At 30.1% G+C, this 14,872-nt stretch overlaps 1 protein-coding gene across 3 annotated transcripts; it reads right to left on the reverse strand.

Annotated features, from left to right (window-relative positions):
- Window positions 1-2,170: 2,170 nt before the first annotated feature.
- On the reverse strand, window positions 2,171-6,225 carry LOC7462264 (uncharacterized). 3 transcript variants are annotated; one of them, XM_024604799.2, is made up of 6 exons: window positions 5,314-6,225; window positions 4,540-4,610; window positions 3,482-3,648; window positions 3,246-3,397; window positions 3,006-3,091; window positions 2,171-2,895 (listed from the first exon to the last, which is right to left on the reverse strand). In XM_024604799.2, the coding sequence occupies exons 1-6, from the start codon at window positions 6,062-6,064 to the stop codon at window positions 2,758-2,760; spliced, it is 1,365 nt and encodes a 454-aa protein (XP_024460567.2). In that variant the 5' UTR covers window positions 6,065-6,225; the 3' UTR covers window positions 2,171-2,757. The 3 variants fall into 3 exon arrangements, with proteins under 3 accessions (XP_024460567.2, XP_024460565.2, XP_002309508.3); XM_024604797.2 differs by lacking the exon at window positions 3,006-3,091 and having other exon boundaries at window positions 5,314-6,222; XM_002309472.4 differs by lacking the exon at window positions 3,006-3,091 and having other exon boundaries at window positions 4,540-4,592; window positions 5,314-6,221.
- Window positions 6,226-14,872: the final 8,647 nt, after the last annotated feature.

The raw sequence follows: 14,872 nt of genomic DNA on the forward strand, positions 1-14,872 counted from the left end.
GTGCTCTCTAAATCACATCATTAACACACCAACATAAATATATATTTATTTATTTTTTTGTAATCATAAGGCAATAGATTGCTCTTTTTTCTTTTATGCATGTGCAGATCCACAAGTACCCCGTGAAATTCCCTAATAAATTACAAGGCTCCTTGCGTGTTTTACATTTCTTTTCGATTTTTCATCCTAATAAGTTTAAATGTTTGTTTTTATTACAATTATATTGATTAAATTTTGTGCATCGAAACCCTTTTATGCCTCGACCATTTTATATAAAGATTAGAGAATTTATTTAAGAATTTTACTTATTAAATTTTTTGCGGAATTTAAAACAAGGGAATATAGCAAAAAGAAATTAACATTTTGATATTTTTATTCCCGATCTTTCGTTTAGTTTTGTGTGCGTCTTTGGCCACCAAACTCAGGTGGGGTTGCAGGACGTAATTATAATTCACAGCACCGACAATTCCTCGCCTCCATTCAAATTCGAGTAGCCTTTAGTGCAATATTACAAGTTGTTTTTTAACGGGTTTTAATAATATTTTTTTATTTTTTAAATTTTATTTTTAATATCACAGTATTAAAATGATGTAAATACATATAAAAATAATAATTTCAAACAAAAAAAAAATTAATATTTTTCAAACCGTGTTCACAAGCGCTGTCTATAAATGATTGAGTCCGATTTTTATAGAATTTATGGCTCTAAATTTTAGAGGGCCCACCGGTGGCCTGGTCATCCTTTCCTTTGAAAGCATTGTACACTAAACAAATTGCTAAAGAGATTTATAAAGATAGATTGCTGAAGAGGAAAGTTTCTTTCTTTATCACTAATTCTTTGATTGTTGTTCTCAATCATAATTGTTTCACTAACCCTTTAATCTAAAAGCCAAAACACACCTGTCGGTGACATGGTTTTCATTCCAAGAACAGTGCAGAAACTTTCACAGAAGACCAAGCTAGCTTGTGTGGCATGTCCAAGGAGGCAAAAAGGCTTGATTTGGCGAGGCTTTTCATGATTGTTTAGGGCTCTCGTGTGTCTCACGTTTGAAGCTATTACCGTCACAAGGGCGATGTTGCTTTGGGCACAGGTGTTGAGCCATGTAATGCCTGCCTAGCTCTACAAATAGCTCTACAAATGTGATTTTTTGTAATAGTTTATAGTAGGACTTGCTTGCCACGATGCTTCTTTATTAGAGCTTGTTTAGCTTATAAACGAAAATACATGGAGATCATGGTATCGTCATTATTCGTGGAGGAAAATCACGGTGGGCCCACCCGTGTCATTGACTCGTGGGAGCTTACAGCATGTATTACACGTGACACAGAGTTAGTTTTCACGCTTGGAGAAAAGTGCCTTCGAAAAGAAAATTCGGCTGGTATCTTCATTTTTCCCTTTTATTTATTTATTTATTTATTCAAAATAAAAGGACCCAGGACTTAATTGCATATGGCTGGATGTGGCTAGAACAGAAAGTCAGAGAATCGAACCTAGGCAATATTGTCGGCAGAGTATCTGGTCCCTCCTCACAGCTGGATCAGAGGAACGTCAAGTGCTGCTCAGATTGTACTAGTTATGACGCAAGAGGCCCAAACCAAAATGGATGGCAGCTCGGAGCCCATGTGGTTTTCTGTGCCTTAATGTTGATATGGGCCTCACAAACTTGCTTATGGGCTAGGATCTTTCCTAAAATGAATGGGCTTTTCTGGATTCAGTAACTTCCAACACTGAGAATGAGAATTTCATAGTTTTGAAACTCGATCCAGACCAGTTAATCAATCCAAGACTAGAACTAGACCGAATTAAAAAAAAAATAGGATAAAAAAAACCCAATATGACCCGGTCAAAAACCCAATTGCAACCCGTTAACTTTTGTTTTTTTTTTTTTACTAAAACGACATCATTTTGATTTTTTTAAAAAAATAACCCGGCCGACTCGGTTAAAACCTGGAATCTGAACCTTAAACCGGACAGGGTCTGAAAACTATGCAAAGCATAATCATTCATACGTTGATTTTTTTTTTTCCATTCGGAAACCAAAGAAAAAGGGAATTTAAAGGGAGAAAAATATCTAGAAATACAAGATAACCATGAATGACTACCGTCATGGAAGCCTACACTATTACCAGGCTTATATAGTGCTTAGCCGACTTCAATTCCAGTTTCAATGTTTGCAAGAAGATAATATCCTAGCATATATACTTTTATGAGCATCTATTGATACATGGAGGCATAAATCTAAAACCCGCAGATAAATTTAATGCAGAAATTTTGGCCTCTGAGCGTCCATCAGCAGGAGGAAAAGATAGCACAATCCAAGAGCTGCAAGTCATGCCGCAAAGACAAAAGTTCTCATTCCATCATCTACTCGCAAAGAACTGCCACTGTGGTTAGCCTGTCCACTGTTCTCAGCTGCTGCCTCAGTCAAGCTTATTGCTCCATAGACACTGCATTTTCAACAGACAAAGGATTGTATATCTCACTCCCACTGCAAAAACCACCACCATCACACAATGGCCAAACCTTCTCCTCCTTTGTTAACTTGTCACCAAGCTGACATTTGAAAAACTTAACTCGTTTATCCCCTTCGTCGTTTCTTCCTTCTTTGCGTTTCCTTATACCATCAGTTTCCGTCAATCTCATCAATCCAGGAGCACCAAGGAGCATCGTGTCCGCAGAATCAACCATCTCTAGATCACCATCTACTTTATCTTCAGCTTTAAGCTCCTTACCAGGGTAAAAAAAGTGATTTTCATTCAAATTCTTGCCACCTGACTTATCAACCAAAAGCTCACACTCTGTTCTTGATTTACAAATAATGGCCTTTGCATATATCTTGGAGATGCCACTATCGAACACCCTTGAACCTTCATCCTCAACAATAAGTAGCCACTCTGGAAATTAGTAAACTCAAAAAATTAGAGAATTTAATAAAAATGTCGTAAAGCATCTTGAAATAGAAAAGAACTGCAAAGTCGACAGCCCCTTTCTAAGTAGCTCCTACCAAAATTTTCCAGTTAGCAATGACAGTGGGACACGTTTCAGAACAGAAGGCGCTCACAGTGTACCAAGGACAGCTGATCAAGAAATCTAATGCTCCAGTTAAACAATCATACAGCAGAAGCCTCTCCGTGTCATAACATGCTTGCTGAGAATCATAACTAGACAAGAAAAGGTGCAAAAGGTCCTAAAACCCTGACATATGAGGAAAAAACAAGGAGACAGAGGTAACAAAGGAACTCACTGATGACAGCAACAGGAGTGAAAATATCCGGTGCATTTGTTTTACTCTGCACACCAGGCTGGCTCATAACCCACTTGATCAAATGGGAGAGTAAGAAAGATTCAGAGAAGGCTTGCAAATAAGAAATGACTTTTGTCCGGTCCCCATTTTCCCTACAGCAAATAAGATTATGAGGTGGATCAAAGAAGAGGTGCTAATAAACTATTGCCTCACAACTACTATTTATTGTCTCATACCTGACAAATCGTATGGCATTGTCAGCAACAAACAACCATGTCAGAGCAAGATTTTTCAATTGTACACCAGGTGGCTCAATCCCTTTTTGAGGGATAGAGAAGGAATATGACATCGTTATCACAACATCATACAAGACTTCTCGTAAAATGACCTCATCTTTGGGATTCTGAGAGAACACAAAAAAAAGGAACATACGGTGAATTAAAACCAGATGCATGTTTCATTCACTAGGGGAAGTTGATGGCAGATGGACTCTTTCAATTCAATACGGCTAGCCAAATGACATGTGACGAAAACTAACTATCAAATCACAAAACTAAAGGGTCTCATACCTTCCATATTACATGCCTATATTGAGTCCTTAGTATCTTCATTACATGGAAACATAGAAAATGCACTAGGAATGAGTTCTGGAGGTACATTGTAGTCATGAAATGCAACATGTCAGCTAAGGTTTGATCAATATAAATATGAGCCAGGATTATGCACGATCTTTTAGGCTTAAACCACCCTTGAATTGAATAAAGCTGAACAAGTCAACTTATGGCTTAAGCTAGCTATGGCTCACATATTTTCTGAGGTATACAGTTGACTTTGGCACATGAATTACTTGTACGCAGCATGTTATATTATACTTACTATGAGTTGTTATATCTTACATGAGTACCAGGCGAGGGAATGCAAGTCCCATGCATTTCTAATCCCATACTCATGTTTTGCTGCATTCTGTACCAGTTAGAGAAAAAAAAATGGCCCTATATTCCATTCTAAAAGATTTTCTATAGCGTACAGCATGTAGTTTAGATATTGCAAATTGCCTACAGGAAGATCAAAAGGTTCTTCACAGGCTATTCCTATAATAGAAGCTACAAAAATGGTGAGGGCAACCCCTTTGATGTCAAGTCCAGGAGCACCCCATATTAGTTACATATCACAACGCATACGGGTTCAAGGAAAGACAAAGGCAACCCTCCACCATAGCCCAAACATTGGATAAAAAAAAAATGGTTAAGACAGCTTTACCATGGTTAACTACAGCAAGGGTAAAAACACTTACCAGCATTGCATTGACAGGTAAAACTGGCTCCAGCAGCATCCTAAGCAGGATATCTGCTAACAAAAACAATCCTTAAGGAACTCAAGGATCAATCGAAAAAATGAAAAAATAAAAATAATATATATATATATATAGAACGACAAAAAAACGCGCAATCACTTCAATGGCTTTAAGTTTCACTGCCTCATTTTTTTTTCCTTTGTTTAAATACTTTTATTAGTTTCACTGCCTCATTTTTTTTTCTTTGTTTAAATACTTTTGCATCTCATAAAATAGAAACATAACTTCACAAAACAAAATAGCTTAGAAATTACCACAGTTTAAGGCCTAACCAATGTCAATCAATTTTTTTTAAAAGGTCAAAAGGATTTAGTTTTGATATTTTTTTTTATAAAAAACTCAATCGATTTTTTGACTAGGTAAGCCAAGTCACGGGTTGACCCACCATGTTGGACGGGTCAAACCAAGTCAACTCCAGGTTGACTTTTTCTTACACCCAGCCCAAGCCGGGCGGCCAAGTCCCGGCTAGGTTTAACAACAATGGATTTCACATTAGCTTGCAAAATATCCCCTGGGAAGACAAGTCCAAAATCTAAATGTGAAAGAACTCCTTGAGACATCATTTCACCATTGCTAACGCTGAAAATTTAGATAAATATACAACATGCCACGATCTATATATTTCATAAATGTAAGCATAACAATACTGCCAATGAACAAATTCAATGATCAACAAAACCTGATAAAATCTAAATAACAGAAATCCATTCTCACCGACAAAATAATAACTCCGAAAAGCACTTATCATCTGAGCCGCGCCGTTAAGCAATTCTTTCTCCAGCTCTACTCTTGAAAACCCACACCCAAACTTCAAGCACAACCTCAACAAAAAAGCCTCACACGTGACTACACCAGCCAAGTACCCAACTCCAAAACCCTCACTTACCATTCCTTCGCGTACTCCATCGCTAACAACCGGACAAAACAACCTCAAATCCTCCCCAAATTTACAGTCACCCCCAATTTTCCCAACCATCCACACGCGCACTAGCTCCCTATAACACGAAACTAAATCCCCAAACCCTTCATGTTCATCAGAATTATCAGCACATTTAATGCTAACATAACAGATGATCCCTTCAGTTAAACTCTCAATCTCTTCTCTCAAATCCTTTTTACCACTCACTGCAGTAAACAGCTCGTGAATAACCGGAGCGAGTACGGCAATTTTTTTAACAGCATTGCATGAGGAAGAGCAGGAAACAAGTAACTGAAATAGGTCCTTAACTAATAAGACTTGCTTTGAAGTGTCAGTAAATTTTGTGGAGTGAAAAGTTAAAGCGGAGTAAAACCAGACGATTTCTAGGGGTGGGTCGGGTAAATTGTGGAGAAAGCGAGAGAAGATTGAGGTGAAATTTGAAAAATCAGTTGCACCGTTTTGGTGTTCAATTAAGAACCTGTGGATTGATTCTTTCAGGAGCGGTTGGAGAGAGTTGGAATTTGAATTTGGGGAGTGTTGGTTCATGATGAGTGGTTTTTTGCAGTTGAAAGGGATGCGTTTTGGTGAAATGGGAGAGAAACCCTAGGTATGCGGAGTGGTGTGGGAAGCGGAAAAGAAGAGGGAAGTTAATGGGGGCGTTTGGAGACTCGGCCACATTTTGATTTTGAATCTGTCGGTTTTAACAGTGAAATTAACAAAAACTAGACTTTAGCTGAAATCAGTGTTCACGCTCTCACGAATCACCGTTGGATGTTTTTTAAAATTCTCAATTTGATTGTTCAGCTTTTTCTTTATATAAATGAGTTCTCTTTTTTTTTTAATGTAAAGAAAGAGAATTAAAGTGAAAAGGAGGGTTAATATGGGTGGAGTATTTAAATTTGTTTGTGGAATATATTTCAGTGTTTTATTTTATTTTATTTTATTTTTGTTATAAGGTGACGTGTTTCTATAATTTAAAAAATATATATTTTAATGTTAAATTTTATTTTTTTTATTTTTCTATTATTTTTTATGGAATATGAGAGAGGAGTTGACTTGTTATGGCATTCAGGTAAAAAAAACTCTTTGTTGGTAACAATTTTGACTATCAAACAGGTTAAGATTCGTGTTAACATGTTCTACCAAGTAAGAGGAGTCTTATGGTAGTTGTTTTAAACTTTTAAAGAGCCAAAAAAACTAGATTTATGTCAATGATGCCATGTTTTTCTATTTTGATTTAGTGATTTGAACTATTTTTTGGGTTTATTAGATTAATAGGTTGGTTTAAGGGTGTTTGTAGAGTGCTTTTGTGGTTGAAAACAGGTTTTTTTGTAGAAAAATTATAGGTCTGATTTTTAACCACCATAATGGTGGTCAAATTTTGTAGTAACAGAAAACAACTCGTCTGTCACAGCAGATAACGTGTCATTTATTTGTTCTTTTTTTAAAAAAATAAGAGCGGAGGACAAGTTGTATGTCCTTTTAAAAAAATATATCAAACCCATGCGCCCAAGTTTTTCTTTTATTGGTATTTTTTTGTTCAGTTAATACCTTATCTTGATGTCTTTTAAAAAGTTTTTTTTTAATTAATATCCTTTCTATGTTAATTTTTTTGGCTTATTTAGCATTTTTTAATTAATGATTATTTTTTAATTATATTGAGTGTTTTTAATTTTTCATGAGGTTAATACGATCCATCTATAATTTTTTATATATATTTAATATACATTAATTTTTTTATATTTTTTATGATATTTTTAATATATATAGTCTTGCATGGTTTTTTTTTATTCAATAAATTTTATGCGTGAGTCAATTTCTATTACAAATTGATTTTAATAAACAAACTCATTAAATACAACCGAATAAATAACTCATGTTGCGCTATTAAATATCTTAATATATTATCTCTTAAGTTTTGCAATTTCAATTTTTATTTAAAGACAATTTTTTTTATCGAATTATCTTAATCTCATGATCAATAACGCTCGATAGACACATAATCTTAACATATTTCATGTCCAGGTTATAAACTTTGCGTGTTTACCTAGCTCTGCTCAGAGTAATATTTTTTTTTTTTTGTTATTGCTTCCTCATTTTTATAGTATTATTAAGTTAATCAAAATTTATTTGATTATTAAATTTTTCTTACTTTTTAAAGACATTATAATTTCTAAAATAAATTTTAGTTAAAAAACATTTGATTCGGTCTCCGGCGTAGCGTTGTTCACCACTTTAGCTATATACTAAACGTCAAAATCTTTTGTTCCCTTCATGTTTTACATACGAGATAATAAAAAGACTTAAATAACACCAGTTTAAATACCTTTTTAACTGAACAGTCAATTTTAAGTTTCTTCTGTGAAATTAATTTTAAATCTCGGAAATAAAATTTAATATCATAGTTTTAATTATCTATTTTAGAAAATTGGTTTAATTTAAAAAATAATATTTTAAGGCTAGTGGTGTTTTTTTAAGACGAGGAATGGATGGTATTTAAAGCTGCAAGTTTTTTAATTTAAAATCAAAATTTATTGATGAAGGATGAAAATAATATTATTAAATTATTATTTTTAAATTAATTCTATAAAAAATAAAAGTAATCAGATTTGATGTTATATATATATATCAGTTAAAATTCTCTTAAAAAAAATAGAATGTTACGTTTTTTTCTTATGGATAGGGTCATGCAGTCCATGATCAATTAGATAAACAGAGGAGGCGGGCACCACTGCAAAAACAAAATGCTATCTCATAAATTTAAATGTTATGATTTATTAAGTTTGAGAGTAGGATAGAAATTGTTTATTTTTTATTAGAAATATATTAAAATATTATATTTTTTATTTTTTAAATATTATTTTTAGTATCAATATATTAAAATGACATAAGAATTAAAACTTTAAAATTTTTTAAAAATATAATTGGATCATAACGATAAACAAAACTCTAGCATTAAATCATACGATGACCACTGATTTTTCTATCTCATAAATTATTTTGTCCTCTTATTAAGCATTGTCATTAACACGCAGGGCAATTATTGTTTACTCTCGATTTATTGTATTGTGGACTACAACAATAATTTAAGGTGTAATTTTTTTTTTATCTTTTGTTATCATTTAAAAATTTTATTTTTTTTATTTTATCTTTTAATACTAGATGATTGAGAATTGAGTTTTATATTTTTTTATAATTTTACATTTTTATAGGGTTAAGGTGGTTTATAGATTTGTTAGAACAACCCAAGTTGTCTCAATTTATGAGTTCGATTGGTTGTCTTTTTTTTTTTTAATTGAACTTGATTTTGTTATTATTTGTTGTTTTTTTAATATAAGAAGATCACTACTCTTTTATTTTTTTTATTTTATAAAAACTGTTATTTTACTGAAAAAAATATTTTTATTTTAGAATTTTTGTTTTTTCTTTTAGGTTTTTTCATTATTTATGAAAACCTTTGTTTTTTCTTTTAGCTTACGAGCGTGTTGTGTATCTTAAACTAGAGATATACCGAGGTAATAAAATATATTTAGTGTTTTAAAATAAATTATAGCATATAGATATATTAAATTGAATCGATATAATACACTGATAATTTAGTGCTTTAACTTTTCATATTAGATATTTATTTTTTATTAATTTTCCAACACAATCCAGCAATATAATAAGTTATATCGAGTTTAATGTAATTGCTAATATATAAAAGTTTAAATAGGTGGAACACAGAGTGATGAATGCTACTAGAATATGTTCGTTAAAAAATAAATAAATAAAAACCAGCAACAGGAAGCAGAATCACAAATCTGAAAAACAATATTTAACTGTTTGTCCTACTAGAATTTTCCATGTAACGAAAGAGAATGTTTGGTACTGAGATTAAAACTGTTTTTTTTATTAAAAACAAATTGTTTTAAATTTTTTTCAGTATTTTTTTATTTTTATATATTGATATTATAAATAATTTTAAAAAATATATATTATTTTAATATATTTACAACCAGAATACTTCAAAAAAATAATATTTATTATATATTTAAACACCAAAAATCCAATGAAAAAAAAATGAAAGAGAGCTTTCGACTTAAGTAGAAGGTTCAAGGGCCTCGGGGCTTGTGTCATGAAGTCCAAGTGACTTTATTTTGGAGCGAGTTTGTGGCCCGTTATGATTAATAAAACTTCAGCATGATTTTTGTTCAGGTTAATTCAATTAAAAGTTTGAATGTAACTTTTAAAATGGCCAAAATGTAAAGAGAAAGATGGCCAAAATGTAAAACACAAAAAAAAAATGTGGCGAAACTTAAATTAAAAAAAAACCTTATGATCCACTTTTTTTCCTTATTTGTCCATTTCAACCCCTTTAATTTTTTTCCTTTTTATTACAACCCAAAGGTTATTTTGATTGTTTTCAATGTTTGGGTTTGAGAGATAAAAGAAAAACTTACTATAAAACAATAAATAAAAAAAATAGTTGATTGACTACATTACAACAACAAAAAAAAAAACTCAGTTTTAGTGTTAGCAAGTTTTATTTAATAGCAAAAGTTATACAAGGATGTTTTTAAACCTTTATCTTGCTTGGAAAAAAAAATCAGGTCGAGAGGATATTTTTTCCCAGATTAATTTTGTGTTCTTTAATCAACTTAAGATGTTTTAAGTACAGATATTAGTTTATTGATATTATAATAATTTTTATTAGATAATTTATAAGAAAATAGATTGAAAAGTAATTTTTTAAATTAAAAAACCCAACATAATTTTACAGTCACCTCTCTAATAGTTGAACGATGGGGATATGAATAACGTGCCCTCTATTTTTTTATATATAAAAAAATGATGAATGACATGTTATTCATCATTTTTCCCATAAAAAAATAACATGGGTGCCATTTTTTAAAATGAGCCAGACATCTCAAACCTGGCCTTTTTTATTAGGCCATTTATGTTTTATTTTTTAATTAAATTTTATTAAAATAAATAACTTTAAAATATATCCAGAACAATATGTTATGTTACTTGTCTATAAGATTAATGCGCATTTTTTTCTGTCCACACTGTGTTTTTTTTTAAAAATAGTTTTTTAGTTTTTTTTATTATCATAAAATTACATAGAAAATATACCAAAATAATTATAGGGTATCATTTCTATATTTTTTTTAATACACCCACTGCATAATAATAAAATCATCCGTTGTTTTTTATATTAATTTTTTATTTTATAATTCTAATAAATTTTTTCTTTGAAAAAAAAATATTTTGATGAACAAATTCTAAAAAATCATATTGATAGGAAAAGGACATTTTAATTTAAAAAAAAATACATTTTTATCATTATTTCCGATCCTTTAAAGTCTATTGGATATTTATTCTATATTAAATAAAATAAATTATTAAGAAAACTATATTTTTTGTTGTGAGAAATAGATTAATAGGAAAAATAAAGATTTAACTAACGAATTGTTTTATTTTGATGAAATTTAAATTATTATATTTCTTGTGTATAAGAAAAACTACCGACACATAATGAAAAACAATATGTGAATAGCTCCACCAACTTGTGATGGAATATTTTGACTTGTATTTATATCTAAGTTTCCTCATTTAGTATTTGATCCATGTCAATGTTTTTTTTAATTTATTTGTGTATGTAATTATTGATTTATTTTATAAAAAAAAAGGTGTTAGTATTTTTTTCTTAATAAAAAGTTAAAGCTAAAAAATGTATTAACAATGCTTGCACTTTACTTATTCTTTATTAAAAAATAACTTTTAATTCACTTTTAATAGAAAACAATTTAATTCAAAGTCAGCTAGTTAACAAGTTAACATGTACTAAAAGGGCTTGGCATTTTACTAAAACAATGAAGAGTGAAATGTCAAGATCTTTTTCACTTTGATCCTTGAAATTTTCAAGAACTTTTTTTTAAAAAAATTAAATTTAGTTTTTTTTTAATTTCATCCTTTAATATTGAGTTTACTTGGTATTGAACTTCATAATTTATTTTGATCTGCTTTTTACATGGTTATCCTGACTCATGATCTGAGTCACAAGTTTTGCAAGTTAGCCATGTTAACTCGAGTTATTTTTTAATTAATTTACCTCTCAACTCAATCATTCAACATTGCTTCAATTGAAAATTAAGCTTCATGATTGTGGTTTTTTTTTTTTTTGCTTTATATAGGGCTATCATGGTCATATAACCCCGGTCACGAGTTTTGTGAGTTGACTAAGTTAACTCAATTTTTTTTATTTTAATTGAACATATTTGTCTTCAATTTCATCCCTCAATATTAGATTGGTTAAGAATTGAACTTTATAATTTTTTTCATTTTGCTTTCTATATAGTCATCTCGATCTCATGACCTGGGTTTGGTAGGTTAACTCGAGTTGACTCAAGTTATTTTTTGTTGTGTTTTTATTTGATTTTTTTTTTCAATTTAGTCCTTAAATATTGAGTTGATTGAGAATTAGGTTTTATGATTTTTTTAATTTGTTTTTTATAGGATTATCACGGTCTCATGATTTGGTCGCGGGCTAGACTAGTTGACTTAGGTTTTTTTATTGTTATCTTTTTTAGTTGGTTTTTTTCAATTACAGGTAGGTTGACTGAGAATTAAACTTCATAATTTGTTTCGGTTTATGTTTTATGAGATTATCCTGATCTCATAACCTGAGTCACGGGCTTGATCGCTTGACTCGTATGGTTTTTGTGCCCTTTTTCAATTGATTTCTCTTTTTTTTTCAAACTGCATCCTTTAACACTGGATTGATTGAGAGTTAAGCTTCATAATTTGTTTATATTTACTTTTTAGAGGGGTATCATGGTCTCGTAACCAAGTCTTGACAGGTTAATTCGGGTTAACCCGATTTATTTTTTTAGTTGAATTTTATTTTTAATTTCACCATTCAACACTGAATTAATTGAGTATTGGGTTTAATATTATTTTTGTATTTACTTTGTATAGGATTATCAGGGTTTCATGATTTAAATGGTAGATCTGACATGTTAATTTGAGTTGATTTTAGTCGATTACTATAGTGAAAATGCCAAGGCCTTTTTTCATTTTTTGTTGTTGAAATTTCATAGGACTTTTATCATGTAATTTAAAACTTGGTTTTTTTTCCTCTTCAATTTCATTATCTAACATTTCTTTTACTAGGTATTGGACTTTATAATTTGTTTCAATATGCTTTTTATGGAGTCATTTCATATTCATAACCCAAATCACGAGTTTTGCGGGCTAGCCGTGTTTTCTTGAGCTATTTCTTTTGTTATTTTTTAAATTATTTTCTTCTCAATTTCATCATTCAACATTGAGTTGATTGAAAATTGAGTTTCATAGTTAATTTTTTATTTGCTTTTCATTGGGTCATCATTGTCTCATGATCCGGGTCGCTAATTTTGCGGGTTGGTCAGGTTGACTTATATATTTTTTGTCTTTTTTTTTTAGTTTCATGATTCAACACTGAGTTGATTGAGAATTGGATTTTTTTTATTTGCTTTATATAGAGTTATTTTGTTCTCCCGACCTAGTCTTGACAGATTAACCTATATTGATGCTGATTATTTTCTTATCGTTTTTTTTTTCATTTAATCACTCAACATTAGGTTAATTAGGAATTAGACTTTATGTTTTTTTTTAATCTTCTTTTTATAGGTTTATCACAGTCTCATGACTCGGGTCGTAGGTATCCAGTTGATTCAGGGTTTTTTTTGTTATTTATTTTATTTCTTTTCAATTTCATCCCTCAATATTGTGTTGTTTGAGAGTTAGAGTTCATAATATGTTCTGGTTTGCATTTTACAAGGTTATTTCAATCTTATGATTCAGGTCACGAGTTAGATTGATTGACTATGTGGTTTTTATGTTATTTTTAAAATTTTATCATTCACCATTAGATTAATTAAGAACAGAGTTTTATAATTTGTTTTGATTTTTCCAGGGTAGTATCCCGATTTCATGACTCAGGTCTGGCAAGTTGATCTAGATTTAGTCAACTCATTTTTCTAGTTAAATTTTATTTTTAATCTCATCCTTTAATATTGAGTTAATTGAGATTTATGTTAAATAATTTTTTTATTTGTTTTTTATAGTGCTATTAGAGTATCATTATATGGGTAATAGACTTGATAGGTTAGCCAAAGTTTATCCGAGTTGAACTAATATATTGTTATGTCAATATTTTTTTAAAATATCACATGATATTTTTACCAATTATCTAAATTATTTTTAAACCTACAAAGCTAATAAAATTATATTAAATCAATCGTTATATAATTTAATTTTTTATACTAAAAAAACAAATTACCAACTACGTGAGCAATTATCTAGTCTCAACTATTTCTTCTTGTTACGCGGCTGGCGCTCCATTTTATAAAAGAAGGAAACAAAAAAACAACTGTAGCTGGCCCTATAATTTAATTTCTTGACATCATGGAAATTCACATGTCATGGTCATTACTTTTTTTTTTACTGTTGACGGTAAAGTATTAATTTACAGAAACTGCAACAATACAATCAAAATAACATATGTATTTGATTATAAAAATTATATTGTTTTATAGAATGAAAAATAACTAATCTAAATGTTTCAAACTTTGATATCAACATTAAAAGAAACTTATTTAAATTATTTTGAATATATCAATTTAACCCTAGAGTATTTTTTAAAATATATTGAAATAATCCTTAGCGCCAAACAATTTTTTTTTTAATATTTTAGTTCTAAAGTGATGCGGATTTGGCGGAATCTTAATTAAAAAAAAAAACGACATCTCGTGCAAAAGAAACAGCTGACCAGACATTCACTCAATAAATTATACTTTTTTTAAATATTTTTTATGGTTTGCTCACAGCGCTCGCGTCTTTTTATTATTATTATTTTTGGTCATAATCCATAGTTTTCTATCGATTTGGTCATGGTAACTTTTATCCAAATGGACAAAAATCGCCGTAGATCGATGAAGCACCCATGTGGAGGCAAGGGCTCCTCTTTTTAACCACTCTCAAATATTCCACTTGCCTTCTCTCTCCATCCTCGTCAGCAACCTTTAAATATTTTTTCTTTAAAAAAGTTGCACAATACCATTGTTAACGTCAACAAACATCATTTCAAACCCTATTAATAAATAATCCCTTTATACCTCGGATAGTTTAATTAATATTTATGAGTTCGAGTATTCTTAGAATTATTAAAAATTTAAATAATTATTAATTTTAGAATTTATAAAATTAGTTAAGCTACGTGTAAACTGTCTGAATATTCATGTTAATAAATAAACAAATAAATAAATAACCCATTTGTTTTTATATTTTAAAAGTATTTTTAAAAAATATTGAATTTTTTTATTTTAA

This window comes from Populus trichocarpa, chromosome 6 (assembly GCF_000002775.5).
Source record: "Populus trichocarpa isolate Nisqually-1 chromosome 6, P.trichocarpa_v4.1, whole genome shotgun sequence".
NCBI classification, from domain to species: Eukaryota; Viridiplantae; Streptophyta; class Magnoliopsida; order Malpighiales; family Salicaceae; genus Populus; species Populus trichocarpa.